This window comes from Phyllobates terribilis, unplaced genomic scaffold (genome assembly GCF_046119375.1).
Source record: "Phyllobates terribilis strain yellow unplaced genomic scaffold, ASM4611937v1 Scaffold_1__5_contigs__length_1240528914, whole genome shotgun sequence".
NCBI lineage: Eukaryota > Metazoa > Chordata > Amphibia > Anura > Dendrobatidae > Phyllobates > Phyllobates terribilis.
Genome location: NW_027362761.1, coordinates 1,132,030,949 through 1,132,055,178, shown reverse-complemented (window position 1 = coordinate 1,132,055,178; position 24,230 = coordinate 1,132,030,949). Strand labels below are relative to the sequence as shown.

General features: G+C 42.7%; 1 protein-coding gene across 2 annotated transcripts in view; it reads left to right on the top strand.

The window, feature by feature from the left end:
• CC2D2A (coiled-coil and C2 domain containing 2A) overlaps positions 1 to 24,230 on the top strand; it is a 162,296-nt gene that overhangs the window by 77,452 nt on the left and 60,614 nt on the right. For both annotated transcript variants that reach the window (XM_073647301.1, XM_073647312.1), the window contains 5 exons: positions 11,082 to 11,223; positions 15,232 to 15,370; positions 16,434 to 16,637; positions 18,140 to 18,232; positions 20,596 to 20,687. In XM_073647301.1, coding sequence (XP_073503402.1) covers positions 11,082 to 11,223; positions 15,232 to 15,370; positions 16,434 to 16,637; positions 18,140 to 18,232; positions 20,596 to 20,687 — 670 coding nt within the window. The remainder of the gene's footprint in view (positions 1 to 11,081; positions 11,224 to 15,231; positions 15,371 to 16,433; positions 16,638 to 18,139; positions 18,233 to 20,595; positions 20,688 to 24,230) is intronic.

The following is a 24,230-nucleotide window of genomic DNA, read 5'->3' as shown; positions in this document are numbered from 1 at the left end:
AGCCCATAAAGGGAGTCTGCCAACATGAACTGTCTGTTCAAACAGAGCGCTGTCATGCAGTGCACTCTTGGTGGATCCTTACAACACCTTCCCTCCTACTTATTTTGCATCTATCTAGAAAGGTGCACTGTTGTGCCATTCCAAGGGTACACCTGGCACCTAGGCTTGGTTTGAACAGCCATTTTGTGCTGATATGGAAAATCCCTTTGCTTATTTCCTCCAGTATGCCTCTATACCAGTGTTTCCCAAACCCCATCCTCACGGACCCCCACAGGTCATGTTTTCAGGATCTCCTTAGTATTGCACAGGTAAGAGAGTTCCTGATGCCTTGATGATACTTCAATCACCTGTGGAATACTAAGGAGATCCTGAAAACATGACCTGTGGGGGGCCGTGAGGATGGGGTTTGGGAAACACTGCTCTATACATACATCATCCAATGGGGCATCATCTTCTTTTTTTAGGGGTGTACAGAAGTATAGTAAAGAGCACTATTTAATATTAGTTAAATTAAAGTTTTGTGCATGAGGCTTGAACAAGAGAAGGATAAACGATGTACACCTTTCAGCCTTCTACCTATAGAGTCAAACCTTGATGGCATTTATGAGCTATAACTGGACACTATACACACGTCTAGGAAGTATCAAAGCACTTGATAATCATTTATTGATGTGGATGTTAGAAATACAGTCATGGCCAAAAGTATTGAGAATGAGACAAATAGTAATTTTTCCAAAGTTTACTGCTTCATTTTTGTAATGGCAATTTGCATATACTCCTGAATGTCAAAGAGTGATCAGATTAACAGCAATTACTGTACTTGCAAAGTCAATATTTGCCCAGAAAATGAACTTTAACCCCCAAAACACATTTCAACATCATTGCAGTCCTGCCTTAAAAGGAGCAGCTAACATCGTTTTAGTGATTGATCCATTAACACAGGTGTGGGTGTTGATGAGGACAGGGCTGGTGATCAATCAGTCATGATTAAGTAAGAATGACATCACTGGACACTTTAAAAGGAGGCTGGTTCTTGGTATCATTGTTTCTCTTCAGTTAACCATGGTTATCTCTAAAGAAACACGTGCAGCCATCATTGCACTGCACAAAAATGGCCTAACAGGAAAGAGTATCGCAGCTGCAAAGATTGCACCTCAGTCAACAATCTATCGCATCATCAAGAACTTCAAGGAGAGAGCTTCCATTGTTGTCAAAAAGGCTCCAGGGCGCCCAAGAAAGACCAGCAAGCGCCAGGACCGTATCTTAAAACTGTTTCAGCTGCGGGATCGGACTACCAGCAGTGCCGAGCTTGCTCAGGAATGGCAGCAGGCTGGTGTGAGTGCTTCTGCACGCACTGTGAGGCGGAGACTCTTTGAGCAAGGGCTGGTTTCAAGGAGGGCAGCAAAGAAGCCACTTCTCTCCAGAAAAAACATCAGGGACCGACTGATATTCTGCAAAAGGTACAGGGAGTGGACTGCTGAGGACTGGGGCAAAGTCATTTTCTCTGATGAATCCCCTTTTCGATTGTTTGGGACATCTGGAAAACCGCTTATTCAGAGAAGAAGTGAGCGCTACCACCAGTCTTGTCTCATGCCAACTGTAAAGCATCCTGAAACCATTCATGTGTGGGGTTGCTTCTCAGCCAAGGGAATCGGCTCACTCACAGTCTTGCCTAAAAACACAGCCATGAATAAAGAATGGTACCAGAATGTCCTCCAAGAGCAACTTCTCCCAACCGTCCAAGAGCATTTTGGCGCCCAACAATGCCTTTTCCAGCATGATGGAGCACCTTGCCATAAAGCAAAGGTGATAACTAAATGGCTCATGGAACAAAACATAGAGATTTTGGGTCCATGGCCTGGAAACTCCCCAGATCTTAATCCCATTGAGAACTTGTGGTCAATCATCAAGAGACGGGTGGACAAGCAAAAACCAACAAATTCTGGCAAAATGCAAGTATTGATTATGCAAGAATGGACTGCTATCAGTCAGGATTTGGTCCAAAAGTTGATTGAGAGCATGCCAGGGAGAATTACAGAGGTCTTGAAGAAGAAGGGGCAACACTGCAAATATTGACTTGCTGCATTAACGCATTCTAACTGTCAATATACTCATAATATGATAGCAATTATATTTCTGTATGTGATATAAACATCAGACAAACACTAATAAAAACCAGAGGCCAGCAGATCATGTGAAAATATAATTTTGGTGTCATTCTCAAAACTTTTGGCCATGACTGTACTTGTAAAAATGTAATGTAGAATGGTCTACAGGGATGATGAGCATGGGCGTACCCAGGATCAAAACTAGGGGGGGCAAGCCATGGTCGTTCAGGTTGTAAAATTTTAAAACGAAAAAGGTGAATGAAATTAAAATTTTAAGAAAATTATATGTAATTATAGAAGTGCTTTATTAGTTATTACAATTATTTTCTTGCAAAAATTTTTGATTTTTATTCTAATTACATGTCTTATACTAATATCATTTTTCTTGAGTTTGAAGAAAACTTGTTCAAAACTTTAGTTTCAATCCAGTCCTGATTTTCCTTGGAAGAATTTCCGATGGACGCTCATCAAGAAACTGTTGAAAACTGTTTGATTTCAGTTTGTAATAACCTGCTAATGATTATAATTTCAAAAATGACAATTTTTTTGTTCTTTACTAAAATGAAAAGGTTGAAAACTCTGCTGTGCATAATAATTTGGAACATGCATTTTGAGTGCAGTTTGAGTGTTTTATTTTTTTAAAAATATACTGTTCTCATAGGCAGTTTGTACAAAAAACCTTTCAATTGTACTCTAATAGTTATTTGACTGGAAAATTACAATGACTGCAATTCATATAGGTAATTTGGTAAAATCTGAGAAAATATTATTTGCATAATAATTTGGAACACAGTGTATATATATCTAGTACAATGCAAAGATTTCACTTCTTACATTACATGATATCTATTGTAAATTCCGCAATAGCTCAGAAACCGGCGAATCGCTCCACACAGTATACTGGCCCCCATATAACGCTCCATACAGGATACTGGCCCCCATATAACGCTCCATACAGAATACTGGCTCGTGACTGCTCAAATACTCGTGACTGCTCAGGAGAGAGCGTGGTGTAAAGACGTCACCGCACCCTCTGACCTGAGACGTTACAATGCAGCAGCCGCGGACGATACAGGAGCTGCTGCGGAAGCACGGGGAGGGGTAAGTATTGTGCTGGGTGCCGGGGCACTGAGCAAGCGGGGGGGAGCGGGCGCTGACACTGCTCTCCTCCGCTCACAGGTCCCATAGCACGCGGGGTGCTCGACGGTGAGGGCCCCCCCCCGCCTGCTCAGGGCCCCGCATTTGCCCTGGTGCTCCGGGTGCTGACGCCAGCCCTGGCTGTGCGGCATACGTCCCTGCTTCTAGGGGTGGGCAACTGCCCCCCCCCCTGCCCCACGGTGGGTACGCCCATGAGGATGAGAGAAAATCCGATGAAATTTCATTGTCACATATCTAGTAATCTGCATTGGTGAATGGGCAGATATCTAATACAGTACAGCCCAAAAGTTTGGACACACCTTCTCATTTAAAGATTTTTCTGCATTTTCATGACTATGAAAATTGTACATTCACACTGAAGGCATCAAAACTATGAATTAACACATGTGAAATTATATACTTAACAAAAAAGTGTGAAACAACTGAAAATATGTCTTATATTCTAGGTTCTTCAAAGTAGCCACCTTTTGCTTTGATGACTGCTTTGCACACTCTTGGCATTCTCTTGATGAGCTTCAAGAAGTAATCACCGGAAATGGTCTTCCAACAATCTTGAAGGAGTTCCCAGAGATGCTTAGCACTTGTTGGCCCTTTTGCCTTCACTCTGCGGTCCAGCTCACCCGAAAACATCTCGATTGGGTTCAAGTCTGATGACTGTGGAGGGCAGGTCATCTGGCGTAGCACCCCATCACTCTCCTTCTTGGTCAAATAGCCCTTACACAGCCTGGAGGTGTGTTTGGGGTCATTGTCCTGTTGAAAAATAAATGATGGTCCAACTAAATGCAAACCGGATGGAATAGCATGCCTCTGCAAGATGCTGTGGTAGACATGCTGGTTCAGTATGCCTTAAATTTTGAATAAATCCCCAACAGTGTCACCAGCAAAGCACCCCGACACCATCACACCTCCTCCTCCATGCTTCACGGTGGGAACTAGGCATGTAGAGTTCTACCGTTCACCTTTTCTGCGTCGCACAAAGACACGGTGGTTGGAACCAAAGATCTCAAATTTGGACTCATCAGACCAAAGCACAGATTTCCTCTGGTCTAATGTCCATTCCTTGTGTTCTTTAGCCCAAACAAGTCTCTTCTGCTTGTTGCCTGTCCTTAGCAGTGGTTTCCTAGTTGCTATTTTACCATGAAGGCCTGCTGCACAAAGTCTCCTCTTAACAGTTGTTGAAGAGATGTGTCTGCTGCTAGAACTCTGTGTGGCATTGACCTGGTCTCTAATTTGAGCTGCTGTTAACCTGCGATTTCTGAGGCTGGTGACTCAGATAAACTTATCCTTAGAAGCAGAGGTGACTCTCTGTCTTCCTTTCCTGGGGCGGTCCTCATGTGAGCCAGTTTCTTTGTAGCGCTTGATGGTTTTTGCAACTGCACTTTGGGACACTTTCAAAGTTTTCCCAATTTTTCGCACTGACTGACCTTCATTTCTTAAAGTAATGATGGCCACTCGTTTTTCTTTACTTAGCTGCTTTTTTATTGCCATAATACAAATTCTATAAGTCTATTCAGTAGGACTATCAGCTGTGTATCCACCAGACTTCTGCACAACACAACTGATGGTCCCAACCCCATTTGTAAGGTAAGAAATCCCACTTATTAAACCTGACAGGGCACACCTGTGAAGTGAAAACCATTTCCGGTGATTACCTCTTGAAGCTCATCAAGAGAATGCCAAGAGTGTGCAAAGCAGTCACCAAAGCAAAAAATGTGGCTACTTTGAAGAACCTAGAATATAAGACATATTTTCAGTTGTTTCACACTTTTTTGTTAAGTATATAATTCCACATGTGTTAATTCATAGTTTTGATGCCTTCAGTGTGAATGTACAATTTTCATGGTCATGAAAATGCAGAAAAATCTTTAAAAGTGTCCAAACTTTTGGTCTGTACTGTATGTTGGATGATGTGTCTGCCTGGCTGGAGGCTGAGTACGCGGTACTGGCAGCGCAATCGTGATAAACAAGAACTTGTTGTGAATTTGATACTGGCAGAGCGCTGACATTCACACAGAACGCTCCAGTCATAACAAGAGTTTCCAACAAATTTATACTGGATTTTTTCATTTTTATATAGTTCCATATTGTAGCCAGCATTTGCCAGGTAGGTCCAGGTCCTGGCTCTGGTCCCTGTCTGGTGGCACTGTGAATGGAAAGGTGATTGATCTTGTGCTGCGCTCCTCATTCACTTGTATGGGAATACCAAAAATATCCGAGCATGTTTGCACACCCCTATTTTTGGAACACCGATAGAAGTCCATGTAGAGAGCAATCTCACCCCTGATAATAAAACAAGATGGGGCCTCGTTCTCACATGGACCCTTATCAGACATCATTTGGTGGGGATTACACATGAGAAGTCAGCCATACACATGGCTATTGTTCGAATGTTCATTTCTCTGCACCTTCCCCATACATACAGTACAATTGCTCCAGTCAGTCGTGTGTTCATGTGTTTGCATCAGAGGAGAGAGGAGTAAGCGGCTGCCAGAAACTTCAGGCATCAGCTTATATCCCCTAAAAACAAAAGTATCGGCCATTGAATTTCCAACTGGTCTATCCTCACTCTTGAGTAAATCCATCGAGGGAGAACCAGGAGGCCCCCGTACACCTCAGATGGTTGGCCGGACTCTTGGAAATTGGTGGGTTCAGCCAACTTTTATCTGATGTGTATGGGGGCCTCTAGGCTTAGACCTTGTCAGGCGTTCAGCTATTCCTTTATCCTAAAAACCTCTTGCCTGTCTCGCTGAATTTTTTTAGATGCAGTTACAACTACTTTGGAAGAGACACAAGTCATGCTGCTTATGCCGCTGCGTGATTTCAGAATATCGCAGGAGAATGGGATCTAATTGGGACCTGAGAAGAATATTTTGCAACCTACTTGTTGCAATCATGGTTCTTTGCGGGCCACATTGCGACACTATTCATCACTATTATTCTGCAATGTAGTAGCCAAAGTCATCATATTGCCCCAGCCTAATGGTAGGAAGGGGCATGAGGACATCAGCTGTAGTCCTACATATGCAACTATAAGCCTGACTACAGAGGGGGAACCTGAAACTCCAGAGCCCCAGTGCAAAATGTACCCCAGGCCCCCACCCGCCATGGCACCAGAGCACCAGCCAGGTTCTGTATCTTCTCCGTAGACTTTGTACTGGTCTGGATACCATACTTCATACATCTGCAGTTGTTCTACTAAAAGGGTGGAATTGGAGGTCATATACTCACATTTATCTTCATTACTCCAGCACGGTAATGAAATACAGGAAGGGATAAATCAGAGATAGAAAATGATACATACTGTGAGCGAAGTGATAAGAGAAATGTATAGTGGTAAATTATGGGTTCGGGATCAGCAGATCATCCCAGCGCACCCAGCAATGCATGGAGGAGCATCTCACCGAACAGCCAGTTATGGAGACAGCTGCAGGTCTGCTAGTCATTTCTACATTTTTAGAGGCTTAGAGAATGGAACAAAACCTTCCTGTAGGAATCTGACTTTATTAATGACCCTTGGTAGTAATCATCCTATGGTGATGTGGGACTGTATATTCAATTAAGGCTGTTTGGTCCCTGCCCTGTCCTACTAATACACGCACTAATTAGGACCATATAATAGTAGGTTTAACTCACGGAGTATTTATTAGGAAGGTTAAAGACAGATAAATCTAATCTAAGAGAAATTATATTTTTTCCTCTATATTTTTTTGAAGGTTACTTAGATCTACTGTATAACATGCTGTAGATAAGTGACTGCACAGAAGAAGAAATTCACAAGTGACTGGTGTATTTTTCATGTATTTATTTTATTTGTTCATATACTTATTTTTATATGATTCCAAATAGTGACTAAGTGATTTTATTTATTTTTAACACTACATGTAATCTAGTTGTAACGTGTTGCGAGGCAGTAGCCATGGGCGAGGCACTCGTCTGAGGTGCCCCGGCACGTTACATGAAAGTGTGGGTCCTGGCTGGGTGTGTGGACTTGTGCTTTGAGTGCCTTATGCCCGTGCAGGCCGCATGTAACAAATATTGTGGGCTGACCAGGACCAGATGTTTTACAGTTCAATGAGGGAAACCACCATTCCATAATAAACTGTTAAATGAACGGTAGTTTTGTAAGGGTTATATACAAGGGATAGCGGGTACAAAGTCTTCTGGATGTTTCTTTTACAGTATGAAGCATTATTCCACACAGTATTCTTCTTGTGTAGTTTACTCCAGGGCTTTCAAGACACACTGTTTCTCTCTACTTTGCCACAACCCAGCTTTAAAGCTACAGTGCTAATTCACAAGTCTCCTTTATTTGCTCAGCGGTTCCACATCCTGTTTCTTCCACTACTGGCGCCCTGGATCTACCACTCGGGTCACTTCACTAGTTATCGCCTGTCAGTCCTGCTAAGGCCCGTTACCTTCTGAGTTATAAGCTCAAGGTCTCGTGGCTAGGCATCCTTTCCTAGGACCTGTCTCCGGAAGGCCTCTCCATCTTGTCAGTCACTTTACTCAGGATCTCGCTATCCCTCTTTCTTCGGTCTCCTCTCACTCAAGGTCACCCTCTAATTGCAGCACTGCTCACTCTGCACTCCAAACCCTATCTCCCTAACTAACAGGAAACCAAACTCTTTCTCTAACACTAACCCGCTACCACCGTGGGCTAATCCCAAACATTAACTCTTATCTTACCCTATTGTCAACTATCTACATCATTTATCCTATACATTACACTACCTATCTTACAAAACTATACCTTAAGGCCCCGTCACACTAAGCGATGCAGCAGCGATCCCGACAACGATACGACCTGTCAGGGATCGTTGCTGCATCGCTAATACATCGCTGGTGAGCTGTCAAACAGGCAGGCTCACCAGCGATGAGGGGAGCAGCGATATCGTGGAAAGAATCGTTCCACGATGTCCTGCTCCCGTTCCCAGCCTGCTGCTTAAGCAGGAGCAGGCTGGTAACTATGGTAAATATCGGGTTACTAAGTGCGCGTGTGCCCCTAGTAACCCGCTGTTTACCATGGATACCACTCTGCTACGGTGCGCTGGAGCCTCCGCTCACCGTAGCAGAGTGGTATCTATGGTAAACAGCGGGTTACTAAGTGCGCGCGTGCCCCTAGTAACCCGATATTTACCATGTTTACCAGCCAGATCGTTGGTCCCGCTGGTCACACACAGCGATGTGTGCTGGCCAGCGGGAGGCCAACGACCAAAAAAATGGTCCAGGACACTTTGCAACGATCAGCGACCTCACAGCAGGGGCCTGATCGTTGCAAAGTGTCACACATAGCGACATCGCTGGTGAGGTCGCTGGTGAGTCACCAAAACCGTGACACAGCAGCGATCTCGCTAGCGATATCGCTTAGTGTGACGGGGCCTTTACTCTATACATTACATTACGTCCTACATTACTATACACTATAATACGTTAGAACACTCTGTACATTACAGTTCACATGACACGATATATACGAAAGACACAGAACAGAATTCACACAGTAAAACTTGTTTTTTCAAGGGGGAAAACAAGGTCATACCCTTACACAGTTACAGTGGAAAATGGTCCTGACAAGGGCTATGCTGGCTCAGCAAGTTAACATAGCCAGTCACCCTGTGATTGTGTGATCGCTGGGACCAATGGAAATGAACAGTCCTACTACTTTCTTTGTTAACACAGCAATTAGGAAAGCGTAAGTGGCAAAATACTGTATCCTAAACCTGCTGTGTTTTCTGACCTTTAATTAGCCAAGTGGGACAATATTTTACATGGATCTAAGGGGTAAGGTTTCTCCTTGTGGAGAATGACATGCCAGCTCTGGCACGCCAGTATGAGGAGACTTAAATACCTTGCTTGCTCCTCTGGGAACTTAAATATGCAAATTGTTTCTTCAGAGAGGAAGAGGACTTGAACTCTGGTGCCACCTATTGGAAGTAGCAATCCTATAAGTCCTTATCGACCCTTTAATGTGCATTGAATTATGACTTGCGATAAAAGCCAAATCAAAATCTCAATTTGTAGACATGGTGTTTCGGGGTATTGCCCCTCGTCAGTAAAAAGTGTGAGATCTGCTTTGGCTGGGTGAGGGGCTAAGACTGGGATCTAAGGGATGAGGTTTCTCCGTTGGGAAGAGTGACATGCCAGGTCTGGAACACCAGTATGAGGAGACTTAATATTTACAAGGGGCACCAAATTCAGGTGATGGAGCCAGTTTTGTGACAGCCATAAAAAGGCATTTTGGCAGTCAATAAGTGGTTACGATGGTGAAGCAGAAGAACATTCTGTAGTTGGCAGCTGGAGCATAAAAATTAGCAGGACCATGGTCTGGCATCCACATCGGTACTAAGTGACAGCCAGACGAAGAGAGTGCGAAACTCCGCGGCCGGCATCTTGGGCAGCTCTTGTAATTTCAAGGCCCCTTATTGTCACATGAGTCCTAGTCATTACATTTCATATCATAGGGTCTTGTATTCACAAGAGAGGCCTAGGATGCTGGCATTAGAAAAATTTTTAAGGGCCCTTATACAGCTGTCACTTAGTACCAACGTAGACCCCAGATTAGGGTCCTGCTAATCTTTTTGGCTCAACTCTATTGACTATCTATTGATAATAATCCAGCGCCAGGCGTCTTAAATAGGTTGTTCAGACTCTAAAAAAAATTCTAACTGTAGGGAATGCTAAGAAAATAAACTAAGTATATTCCTGTTATAGCCCTCGCTGGACCATATAACACAGGGCCCAGCCCTTCACATATGCTGACATGCACACAGTACGCAGACATGCACATGCACACGGTACGCAGACATGTAGACACATGCACATGGTACACAGATATGCACATACACAGATACGTACACAGATACGTACACATGACATACATACATATTTGAACACAAATTCTTAAAAACACATAAAATGGACATAAATATATACACAGTCATACACACTGACATACACATACATTTACATCATACACACACATTAGAAATATTTTTAATATGGGGATTGGGGAAGCTGGCAAGCCTCACTCACCTGCCCCCGGTCCTGTCTCCAGTCCAGCTCCTCTGCCATGTGCAATGTTCAGGGCTGCCGGCGTGTCACAGACATGGTCCTGGACCATCCGAGGGGCCCACTCGCTGTCGGGGCCTGGGTGGCTCCCCCTCATCTGTTCAGGGCTGCCGGCCTGTCACAGACATGGGGCCCTGGTCCATCAGAGGGGCCCACTCACTGTCAGGGCCCAAGCTGCTCCCCCTCATCTGTGCAGGGTCGCCGGTGTGTCACAGACATGGGGCCCTGGTCCATCAAAGGGGCCCACTCACTGTCAGGGCCCAGGCTGCTCCCCCTCATCTGTGCAGCGCCACTGGCGTGCCACAGACATGGGGCCCTGGACCATCAGAGGGGCCCACTCGCTGTCGGGGCCCGGGCCGCTCCCTCAGCATCTGTGCAGGACCTCTGGCGGTGTTTGATTGCCTGGCACTTCACACATGGCAGTGCACAGTGCGGCTGTGTCTGCTAGCAATGACGCGACAGGGGCGACACACATGCAAAATTAAAGGCCATATCTGGTGAAGTGCCGGCAATCAAGCAGCACCGGCGGTCCTGGCTGCACAGATGCCGGGGAAGCGGCCCGGGCCCCGACAGCAAATGGGCCCCTCTGATGGTCCAGGGCCCCGGCACTTGCCCGGGTACGCCGTGTGCTGATGCCGGCCCTGGAGGGGGACACCAGTGAATGGAGTGACTGCTTTAGTGGTCTCCTCCATGTGAGTAACTATTAATCACCTCCCTCCTCCCTTACCTTTTTTTTTTCTTAAATAGATGTTCCCTTTTCCTTTGAGGCTGATGGAAGTAATAAAGTAGCTTTGATGACATCTGGAAAAGTTGCATGCTGTGTATCCTGGGCAGTTGGGGAGAATGGGGTGCCACTAGTTCCCCCTCTTTCACAACAAAATGTTCAGAGGTAAGTGAATATGCCATTACAAGACGTGTTATACCCTCTTATTTATTTTTTTATTAAATGCTTGCTCCGCCTTTTAACATCCATTTTTTATATATTTCTTTTAATCTAAATGGGGTAAAAAAAAATTATACCAATAAATTTGATAACATATTATATGTTACTCTAGATATGGGGAGAACCCAGCATATAACGACGGGAAAAGGGGAGGGAGCCCTAAATCTAGGTAAGGAAAGAGTGGAGACCCCTAAACAGAACTAGCAACAAACCCTAACTCCCCTATAGACCCTAAATAGGTTCTGCACCTATCGCCGAGCAGGAAACCCAGCACTAGCTGACCCTAAGGCTAGGCCCTAGGTAGGGAGCGGGAGGGGTGAGCACTAAGTCAGCCCCACTACAACTAAAGTACATACAGGGGAAATAAGCAAGGGAATACACTTAGCTCCAAGATGACACAGGAGAAAGCTCCGCAACAAAGAAACTCCAATGTAATTCTAGTCGACTATTAGAATCCCAGGCTAGAATAGGTATAACATGCTATCACCAGCAAACTCTCTGAGTAACTGAGGGTATTTAACCCCTTAACCCCCGAGGGTGGTTTGCACGTTAATGACCGGGCCAATTTTTACAATTCCGACCACTGTCACTTTATGAGGTAATTACTCTGGAACTCTTCAACTGATCCCGCTGATTCTGAGATTGTTTTTTCGTGACATATTGTACTTCATGATAGTGGTAAAATTTCTTCGATATCACTTGCGTTTATTTCTGAAAAAAATCAGAAATTTGGGAAAAATTTAAGAAAATTTCACAATTTTCCAACTTTTAATTTTTATGCCCTTAAATCAGAGAGATATGTTACACAAAATAGTTAATAAATAACATTTTCCCCATGTCTACTTTACATCAGCACAATTTTGGAACCAACATTTTTTTCTATTAGGAAGTTTATAAGAGTTAAAAGTTGACTAGCGATTTCTCATTTTTCCAACAAAATTTACAAAACCATTTTTTTAGGGACCACATCACATTTGAAGTGATTTTGAGGGTCCTTTATGACAGAAAATGCCCAAAAGTGACACCATTCTAAAAACTGCACCCCTCAAGGTGCTCAAAACCACATTCAATAAGTTTATTAACCCTTCAGGTGCTTCACAGGAATTTTTGGAAAGTGGAAGAAAAAAATGAACATTTAACTTTTTTCACAAAAAAGGTTACTTTAGACCCCAATTTTTTTATTTTTGCAAGGGTAACAGGAAAAAATGGTCCTCAAAATTTGTTGTGCAATTTCTCCTGTGCACGCCAATACCCCATATGGAGGCAAACCACTGTTTGGGCGCACAGCAGGGTTCGGAAGGGAAGGAGCTCCATTTGACTTTTTGAATGTAAAAATTTGCTTGAATAATTAGCGGACGCCATGTCACGTTTGGAGAGCCCCTGATGTGCCTAAACAGTGGAAACCCCCCACAAGGGACACCATTTTCTAAACTAGACCCCTAAGGTAACTTATCTAGAAGTGTGGTGAGCACCTTGAACCCCCAGGTGCTTCACAGAAGTTTATAACATTGAGTCGTAAAAAATAACATTTTCACATTTTTCCCACAAAATGTTTTTCAGCCCCCAATTTTGCATTTTCATAAGGGTAACAGGAAACCTTGCGCTATATCATTTGTTGTGAAATTTCTCCTGAGTAAGCCAATACCCCATATGTGGGAGAAAACCACTGTTTGAGCGCATGACAGGGTTTGGAAGGGAAGGAGCACCATTTGACTTTTTGAATGTAAAATTTGCTTGAATAACATGGAGCCGTGAAAATAAAAAAATCAAACTTTTTCCACAAAAATGATGTTTTAGCCCAAAATTTTTTATTTTCACAATGGTAAGAGGAGCAAATGGACCCCAAAAACTTTTGTGCAATTTCTCCTGAGTATGCTGATTCCCCATATGTGGGGAAAATACACTGTTTGGGCGCACGTCAGGGTTCAGAAGGGAAGGAGTACTGTGTGACTTTTTGAACGCAGAATTGGCTGGAATTGAGAGCAGATGTCATGTTGCGTTTGGAGAGCCCCTGATGCGCCTAAATAGTGGAAACCCCCCACAAGTAGCCCCATTTGGGAAACTAGACTCCCCAAGGATTTTATCAAGGGGTATAGTGAACATTTTGAACCCAGAGGTACGACACAGAAATTGCTAACATTAGGTCATCATATTGAATAAGTTGTCATTAGTCTTGAGCTCAAGTGCTCGCTACTTGAGTTTGCATCTGGTATTCAGGTATGCACCATGTATCACGGGTGCTCGAGTTTGATGGTTGTTAGACACCCAAAAAAAAAAACATGCGGGGATCGCTTGTGCATGGCAGGCCATCCCCACCAGGTTTTTTTTGCCCGCGAAGCATATGGGACGGAGACTCGAGCATGTCACTCGAGTACCCGCGATACTTTGTGCATACCCGAGCACCCGATGCAAACTCAAGTAGCGAGCACTTGTGCTCAACACTAATCGCCATATTGTAATTTTTTTTTCTTTACTTTTGAAAAAGTCCTAACCTCAACATAACCCTAACGCTGGCACAACCCTAACCCTAGAGTTTATTTTTTACGCCTTTCCTCATGCTGTATAAGTGACTAGACGACTTTATTCTTCGGGTCGGTGCGATTACAGAGATACCAGATTTTTAGCGGGTTTTTATTATTGACAGCTGTCACACACTGAAAGACGCTTTTTTTTTGGCAAGACTAGTTTTTGCATCGCCATATTTTGAGAGCTATAATTTTTCCATATTTCAGCCAACAGTCATGTAACGGCTTGTTTTTTGCAGGACGAGTTGACGTTTTTTGGTACCATTTTCAGGCACGTGACATTTTTTGATCGCTTTGTATTTCGATTTTTGGGAGGCAGAATAAACAAAAACCAACAATTCAGGAAGTTTTTTTTTTTTTTTACGCTGTTCTGCGTGTGGTAAAATTGATAATGCAGCATTATTCTTCAGGTCAGTATGTTTACAGCGGTACCACATTTATATAGTTTTTTTTATGTTTTGGCGCTTTTACACAATAAAAACTATTTTATAGAAAAAAAGAATATTTTTTGCATCGCTTTATTCTGAGAGCTATAACTTTTTTATTTTTCGGTTAATGGAGCTGTGGGACCGCTCCCAGCACATAGCACCGGGTGTCAGCTAAGATAATCCTGTGTGCCTGTGTGTGGGCGGAATCGCAGATGCGTACTAATACGTATCTGGTCCATAAGGCCCAGGGTGCTGTTACGTATTAGTACGTATCATGTCGGAAAGGGGTTAAGGACATAGCAAGGACATAGCAAGGAAGTGCAGAAAGGTGCGGATACCTTGGAGTCCTAAAGGGAAAGGTATAAAGAGAGAGGAATCATAAAAGGGAGATGTTTGTAAGGCCAAATGCATCGACCTTCTACAGCCGGACTCCATATGACTGTCTGTCAATCCTTACACACCTATGACATTTTATAAGAGTCAGAGCTTTGCATTTTGCCACAGAAATCCCATTATAATCTAGAATAAAATGCTAGAATTTTGGCTGCCTACAGCTACCACTAGGGGGAGCATACTCCATACGGAATTACGGTCTAGTCACCCTTATTAGAAGTCTTTAATGGGAAATTGTCAGCAGGTTTTTGCTATGTATTCTAAGAGCAGCATGATGTAGGGGCAGAGACGCTATTTCCAGGGATGTCACTTACTGGGCTGTGTGGTTTTTTTTTTTTATAAAATCCATGTTTTATCAGCAATAAATTATCATTAAAGGACTAGTTGTCTCAGGCTATGTAGTTCTACTTCTCTCTATAACCCCGCCCCCACCACTTATTGGCAGCTTTCTGCCTATGCACAGTGTACACAAAAGCTGCCAATTAGTGGTGTGGGCGGGGTTATACAGGGCTCAGCGTTCAGAGAACTGCTAGTCGTTTAGACATAGTTTTCCTCTTTTATAGAGAAAATATTTTTTGTCGTATCTTAATGGTAATCTTCATTGACAGGGCCTTAAACAATATGGATGCCGTGTCTTGTATTGGAGCATCTGGACTGACTGACATGAAGAAACTAGCCAAGTGGGCAGCAGAATCCAAGCTCGACCCCAATGACCCTAACAATGCAGCTCTTATGCAGCTCATTATGGTGAGAGATATATGCTGTGTGACTCTTAATACGGGTCCTATGATTAAAGTGGATTTGTCACCATATTTCACAAACCTATTTCACAGTAAGTACAGCAGACTCACCAGGTCTAAGGTTTCTGTAGATTTTTTTTTTTTTTTTATAGACCTGATGGGACTGGTGTGCTTATTGTGCAAATCCATTTCCGAATGACTGTCCTTTTTGAAAATGTAAATGAGTTGGCCACTCTTCAATGTTAGCGTGCCCCACATAAAATAGAAAAGTATACTCCTTTCTTGAACGAACATTGTTCCAGCATTGTTGGCCCTGTGGCTACCTGCATTCGCGTGACATTATGTACGCCTATGAGCGGCCACTGTATACTTTTTTTTTTTTTTTATGTGGGGCACACTAGCACCTAAGAAGGTATTGTCCAATATTGGAACGCTCCTTTAACTTATTCTTCAATCACCTAAACTCAATAACAGCTCCTCAATGTCCCTCCTGAGATCTCCCACTGCTCAGTACAAGCTGCAGCTGGCAGTCAGGCTGTGCGAGCGGAAATTGAATACACTTGGACTCATGAGCTATTTCTTTCTTTAAGTGGACTCAGTAAAAGCTCATTTTAATATCAGGATTATATACCCATTCTAACATGGATTTTTAAAGTAAGTACACCAGCCTCATAAGGTCTAAAATATATTTAATAATTTTATGCAAATTGAACTGTTCAATCTGGTGATAGATCTGCTTTAAATGTAATTTACACTACCATTAGTAGTATACTATATATCGCTGTTAGATACTTGATGCCTCTGATATCCTTTGAATTTTTTCCTATTGACTTCTCAATACAAAGGCAGGAATAATGGCACTGCCTGTATCTGTAGGAATAAGTAAGTGGGACGAGGATTGTTCGGTTTTGTATGATCTTACAGAATAAAGTTCTAGCCATTAGTAAGACAGACCCCTTTATTTTCTTCTAAACACTAAGAAATGAGCCATTGCTTGGTCCCTCTTCTGTATCTCCTGGATTCAGGATGCTCTGGATCTATTCCATCAATTTGTTCTCCCTTTTCTTTAGATTGGAAATACGGGGGACACTTATGTTCCAGAGTTCTTCAGACTGGAGCAGCTGCAGAAGGAGTTTGACTTTGTATCAGATGACGACCTCAGAAGGTCAAAACGGTTCCGTCTTCTCCAGCTTCGAAACCAGGAGGTCTCAGAATTCCGCAATTACAAGATGGTGCCAATAAAGGAGAGAGAAATCCCAGACAAGATATTTTTGGTAAAAAGATTCAGTTCTACATTTATATAGAGGGAGGAATACTAGATTGTATGTATATCTTACAGCTATGTACCCTATAGGGACACAGGTGATAGGACACAAGTGGAGGAGAAAGGAAGGAATCTTGCACAACCATCCAACGTTAAAATTCATTTTATTCACAAGTCATTAAAATCAGGGGTCCAAAGAAACTGTAACCGGTTTTATACGGGATCCTTGGTTTTAATGGCCTTTGAATAAACTGGAATTTAACGTTGGATGATTGTGCCGGATTCCTTCCTTCCTCCTCTTCATGGCACCCTCTACATGTATCTCCATCCTGGACATCGATTACCTCGCAGCATGGTGAGCTCCATCCATTTTCCCTTTTCTTGATAGGACACAAGTATTTATCATTAAATTCAGGTCTTTCATTCAGTTCCTTGTCCCCCGGTTTAGAACATCCAACCTCTCGCCATGCTGTCTGCCGAATGGCTGGTGGTAAAGAGCTCGCTGACACCAGCATGGTCCTGTAATTGGAGCCACCGGTGTAACAAGTCAGTTCATGACATTTCTTATCTGCTAAATTCATTGCCTGTGAGTGATATTATTAACAAGTGGAAGGAACCTCAGCCACTAAGTGAAGACCACATAAGTTACAGAGTGGGGTCACCGAGTGCTGAGGAGCATAGGGCAGAAAAGTCAACGATGCTCTGCTGACTCCATAACTGCAGAGTCCAGACCTCCTCTGGTATTAACGTTAGCACAAACACTGATCCCCCCACCCGGTACTTCATAGCTGAGTGGCTACATGTGGCCTTACATCACCAAGCACAATGCTGAGCATTCAATGGAGTGATATGAAGGTGCCAACACTGGTCTCTGGAGCAGTGGAACCGTGTTCTGTTTGAGGGATGCATCTCGCTTCTCTATCTGGTGTGTGATGGACGAGTCTGGCTTTGGTAAATGCCAGGAGAACATTTCCTCTCCCCATGACTGTGCCCTGTGTTCGAGGTCCATAAACACATGGTTGAATGAGTTTAGTGTGGAAATACTTGACCAGCCACACAGAGCCCAGACCTCAAACTCATCCAACCCCCCGATCTCTATTCATTTATATTTAAATATCCAGTAAGAATTACAGAGGTGCGATACAAAGCAGAGATTTAAGATTTGGTTTGGTTTCCAGGTTTGTTCAAATTTCCGAAAACAAATATATGGATATTTACTACAACAGACATGTAGGATCCTCCTGGAAGTGATGAGCCAAGCATCTTTTCTGTGCTTTATTTGCAGCTTCAGATGATCCCTGTTGTGTTAGGACCACACTGTTGACAGAACCTGGGCTCCTCGGATGGTCCTCCGGTGGCCAAGACCAATCATAGCTGAAAATTATCCATAGTATTTGACTTTTACAGAAAATAAGCATAAATTGAAGTCTAAAACATAATCCTGGTCCTAAGATTTATGTTGTGCTTTTTTGAATTTTTGTCTTTTTTTTTATTTTTTTTTAAATATTTTAGGAATATGAGAAGAAATTACAGGACCAGGATGTTGGCACTGCAGAAACACATATGGATACACATCGGATTATGGTTGCCAAATATCTCCACAAGGTAAATCATGCCCGATGATGTACAGTCCTGCTCATCGTTATTGGCACCCATGAAGTTTTTGTACATAATGTGGTATACACTCCCTGACAGAAGTTATGTCGCTTATCCATGTTATGTAAATAAAAGCTTATAACCTGACGTTAAATTCATCCATTGGTTTTATAAATTACTCTTTTGAAAGCTGAAACCCTCCCAAATTTGGTTTAGGTTAAGAAAATAAATTGGCATCAATGCTGAAATATTGATCCTTTAATGAACACAGAATGGTCAGATTTTGGCAAGACAAAAGTTTTGTCGCCTGGTCATATCACCCAATCCTAGTTTACATCCTCACCAGTGCTCAGTAAATGATCGATTAATTAGTGGGTGTGTATAAAAAGAAACCCAGCACCCCAGACCTTCACTTGAACTGCAACTTGAGCTCTGACAACATGCCAAAAATCCACCTTGCGACCAAAGCCTTGATTATCAAAAGGCTGAGGACCAGATCCACTGCAGAGGAGGCTGGCACCTTTAATGTGTCTCAGCGTCAAGTACAAAGAATTAAAAAAAGTTTTGAAGAGACTGGAGATGTGTTTGACAAGCCCAGGTCCAGCAGACCCCGCAAGACAACTGCTCAGGAGGAACGTTTGTTCTTTAGAAAATCCAAAGCAAGCCCCTCTTCCACTGCAGAAGACCTCCAACAGGCCCGGTCACCTCAAGTCCCTGTGTCAACTAGAACAGTTTGTAGGATTCTGTCTCGAAATGGCCTCCAGGGTCAAATCAGTGCCCAGAAGCCAGCACTAAACAAAAGGCAAATACAAAACGTTTGCAAAGTCCCACAGCCTGCTAAACAGATGGACGCTGGAAAAGTGGCAGAAGGTGGATTTCTCTGATGAATCTTCAGTAGAATTACACCACAGCCGCCGCAAATACTGCAGGAGACCTACTGGAGCCCGTATGGATCCAAAATACACCCAGAAAACAGTTACATTTGGTGGTGGAAAGATCATGGTCTGGGGTTACATTCAATATGGGGGTGTGCGAAACATTTGCAAGGTGGAAGACAATTTCAATAGCCTAAAATATCAAGAAGTATTAGCTACCTCTTACACTCCAAATCATAAAAGGGGTCAAATTCTGCAGCAGGATGGTGCTCCATCTCATACATCCATCTCTACAACAAAGTTCCTCCAGGCAAAAAAGATCAAGGTGCTGAAGGACTGGCCAGCCCAGTCACCAGACATGAACATCATTGAGCGTGTTTGGGGTAGGATGAAAGAGGAAGCTTGGAAGACAAAACCAAAGAATCTAGATGAACTCTGGGAAGCATGTAAGACGGCATTCTCTGCTATTCCTGATGACTTCATTAATAAATTGTATGAATCATTGTTGAACCGCATGGATGCCGTCCTTCAAGCTCATGGAAGTCACACAAAATATTAAATAATAGCTAATAGCTAAACTAATAGCACCACAACTTCATTCACCAATGTTATGCAACATATATTTGTATTTAAAGATAATTATTTGTTTGAATATCACATTACTTTCTGAGGGCGACAAAACTTTTGTCTTGCCAAAATCTGACCATTCTGTGTTCATTAAATGATCAATATTTCAGCATTGATGCCAATTTATTTTCTTAACCTAAACCAAATTTGGGAGGGTTTCAGCTTTCAAAAGAGTAATTTATAAAACCAATGGATGAATTTAACGTCAGGTTATAAGCTTTTATTTACATAACATGGATAAGCCACATAACTTCTGTCAGGGAGTGTAGACAAAATAATTTTTATGCATCTGCAACAGTGCTGAACTTGTTATTGGACTGTGTACCTGAAATGTTGTCCAAGTCGGATGTTGATGAACTATTCTAGGTCAGCAATATCAAATCCTTGGTGGTTAGACAACCGGTTCCCCCATCAATCAGCTGTTTACAGCTCCTGCTGCTGCTAAATATACACAATATACACCCCAGCTCCATACGCTGTCTAGTGGCCATTCTCTGGTACTGCAACTCCGCTCACATTCATTTCAAAAGAATCTGAGCCGCAGTACCCAAGAATGGCCACTGCACATTGTGTGGAGCTGTGGTGGTCTTCCGGCTCCATACACTCTATTTAGTCACTCCAGGAGCTGCAAACAGCTGTTTGGAGGGGTTGCCATTATCTGACCCCACCAAGCTGATGTTGATGACCCATCCTAAGACTACCACGTCAATATAGAATTCCTAGACCTCCTCTTAGACCGGAATTTATATGGGGTCAACACATTGTGATACAAGACCAAAGACGAGTGAAGCCTAGGTGATTACAACATATCGCAGAGGAACTGATGCTTTCTACTTAAGTGATACCTAATTTTATTTTTCATGTTGTCAGGTTAGGGAATCTGTGATAAATCGGTTCCTGATAGCTAAACATCATTTCATTCTTTCTGACTTGGTGGTTGAAGAGGATATTCCTACTCTTGGGTAAGATGAGCTATGTATGTCTCATTTCCTACAATGGATTCCCAGACATTGTCCAGGTTGTGTAAAATGATTTGGGAGCCACCGAAGTAATTTTTTTTCCTTCAAATGTCACAAACTTAAAGGGTTTTCAAACGAACAAAGTACATTTTACTCAATAGATCTTTGAATAATAATAAGTTCCACAATTGGATGTGTATAAAAAAATGTTCCTGCGCTGAGATAATCTTATAAATGTGTCCCTGCGGTGTACTGTGTAATGGCTGTGTGTGACCATGCAGGAACATGATCTGATCATAACAAAGCTCCTGGGCAGGGAGGAAGAAGAAGAGTATACAGATATTACAGCAGGGGATTGCAGCTGGTTCTTTCTGTGAGGTAAAACATTGGTTAAATGTTTCACATTTCACATATCACACAGAAAGAATCAGCTGTGATCCCTGCTGTCCTGTCTGTATACTCTTTTGCTTTCTCCCTGCCCAGGAGATGTGGTATGATCAGACCATGTTCTTGTATGGTCAGACACATCCATTACACAGTACACAGCAGGGGAACATTTATAAGATTATCTCAGCACAGAGGGAATCAAGCCACCCTTAATGCACTTTTAGGCTCATTTGCATATCCTTTCAAAACAGCCTTATCAGCGCTGAAGCTTTGCTTTGGGGCCATACAGGCATCCATGAAAAACCCACAACATACCCCATGTGTTCTGATTGGGGGCAGTAAATGCCATGACATATTTCTTGTAACTATTCCATTGGGCATATTCTGTATTTATATACACTACAGACCAAAAGTTTGGACACACCTTCTCATTTAAAGATTTTTCTGTATTTTCATGACTATGAAAATTGTATATTCACACTGAAGGCATCAAAACTATGAATTAACACATGTGGAATTATATACTTAACAAAAAAGTTTGAAACAACTGAAAATATGTCTTATATTCTAGGTTCTTCAAAGTAGCCACCTTTTGCTTTGATGACTGCTTTGCACTCTCTTGGCATTCTCTTGATGAGCTTCAAGAGGTAGTCACCGGAAATGGTTTTCACTTCACAGGTGTGCCCTGTCAGGTTTTATAAGTGGGATTTCTTGCCTTATAAATAGGGTTAGGACCATCAGTTGTGTTGTGCAGAAGTCAGGTGGATACACAGCTGATAGTCCTACTGAATAGACTGTTAGCTGCTTTTTTCTTGCCATAATACAAAGTCTAAGTAAAGAAAAATGAGTGGCCATCATTACTTTAAGAAATGAAGGTCAGTCAGTGTGAAAAATTGGGAAAACTTTGAAAGTGTCCCTAAGTACAGTTGCAAAAACCATCAAGCGCTACAAAGAAACTGTCTCACATGAGGACCGCCCCAGGAAAGGAAGACCAAGAGTCACCTCTGCTTCTGAGGATAAGTTTATCTGAGTCACCAGACTCAGAAATTGCAGGTTAACAGCAGCTCAGATTAGAGCCCAGGTCAATGCCACACAGAGTTCTAGCAGCAGACACATCTCTACAACAACTGTTAAGAGGAGACTTTGTGCAGCAGGCCTTTATGGTAAAATAGCTGCTAGGAAACCACTGCTAAGGACAGGCAACAAGCAGAAGAGACTTTTTTGGGCTAAAGAACACAAGGAATGGACATTAGAGCAGTGGAAATCTGTGCTTTGGTCTGATGAGTCCAAATTTGAGATCTTTGCTTCCAACCACCGTGTCTTTGTGCGACGCAGAAAAGGTGAACGGATGGACTCTACATGCCAGGTTCCCACCGTGAAGCATGGAGGAGGAGGTGTGATGGTTTGGGGGTGCTTTGCTGGTGACACTGTTGGGGATTTATTCAAAATTGAAGGCATACTGAACCAGCATGGCTACCACAGCATCTTGCAGCGGCATGCTATTCCATCCAGTTTGCGTTTAGTTGGACCATCATTTATTTTTCAACAGGACAATGACCCCAAACACACCTCCAGGCTGTGTAAGGGCTATTTGACCAAGAGGGAGAGTGATGGGGTGCTACGCCAGATGACCTGGCCTCCACAGTCACCAGACCTGAACCCAATCGAGATGATTTGGGGTGAGCTGGACCGCAGAGTGAAGGCAAAAGGGCCAACAAGTGCTAAGCATCTCTGGGAACTCCTTCAAGATTGTTGGAAGACCATTTCCGGTGACTACCTCTTGAAGCTCATCAAGAGAATGCCAAGAGTGTGCAAAGCAGTCATCAAAGCAAAAGGTGGCTACTTTGAAGAACCTAGAATATAAGACATATTTTCAGTTGTTTCACACTTTTTTGTTAAGTATATAATTCCACATGTGTTAATTCATAGTTTTGATGCCTTCAGTGTGAATGTACAATTTTCATAGTCATGAAAATACAGAAAAATCTTTAAATGAGAAGGTGTGTCCAAACTTTTGGTCTGTACTGTATGTATACAAAAATTATCAATGCAAATGATCAAAATGCTGCTTATTTAAAGAGTTTTCCTTAGTGTAGGCACCATGTGATGAGTGGGTGTTCAACCGCCACAGAACCCCATCAATCAATAGTCCTTCCAGACCCTTCGTGTTCCACATGGCTGTGTCTTGTCCTGCAGCTTCTTTCCATTGATGTACGCACAAAATATTTCTAGAGGTGTTTTATAAACTGGAGAGCGATGACCATGTAACCCCATACAGTGCTGATTGTCCTGGCTATTTTTTTGTAGCGCTACCAAGACCTGGTTAGATATTAACCGTGTTGGACTGGGGTGCCAAGGGACCACCATTGATATTGACTCTGGCATCCCACAGTTCAGCTAAATGGAATTTTTACAAGCCCTTTTTCGTAAATTTGCCTATGCTTCTTTATAATAATAATACTAAAAAACTGGGTCGTTTCTTAAATGAATAATGAGATGCTGCCCTTGTCTGTATATGTTGCTTTAAGTGTACTGTGCCAATTACTGCTCATGTAGGGTCATGGGAAGCTAACTCCTGCATAGGGGCCCACCGGGGATTCATCTGTCCTCCGGTGGGCCAGTCCGAGCCTGGATATAAAAATATAGTAGTAAATTGTATACATTCATAAAAGGAACACATCGGAAGATAGATATATTTAAGTGGACAAACTCTTTTAAGAAACCGTTTTATGACCTGCAATAACCACTTGTTACCCCAGCAATGAGGCCTTGTACCACTGACATGTTGTCTCATCCTTTAGTATGTTGTGGTCATTTCTCCATGTGTCTGTATGTTATTTTGATCTATATTTATACTCTCTTACTTCTGCTTTGCCTTGTATACTAAGTTCTGGTGGCTCGGGGTATGTCATCCATCATTGTTTTATCTTCACTGCACTGGCAATAAACCAAGGCTATATCCATATATACACCATATATACCATACCACCTTTACCAATGTGCTACAGCTATGAAATTCCACTCCTGCACCCCTTGGTTATTGCCTGTGTAGGAATAAGTTAAAAAAAAAAAAAAACTCTCACCATAAAGTTGCCATAAAATGCAAGGTTGTACTATAACCTCATGTATTTGAACATGGCTGACGAGCCTCATCATCCA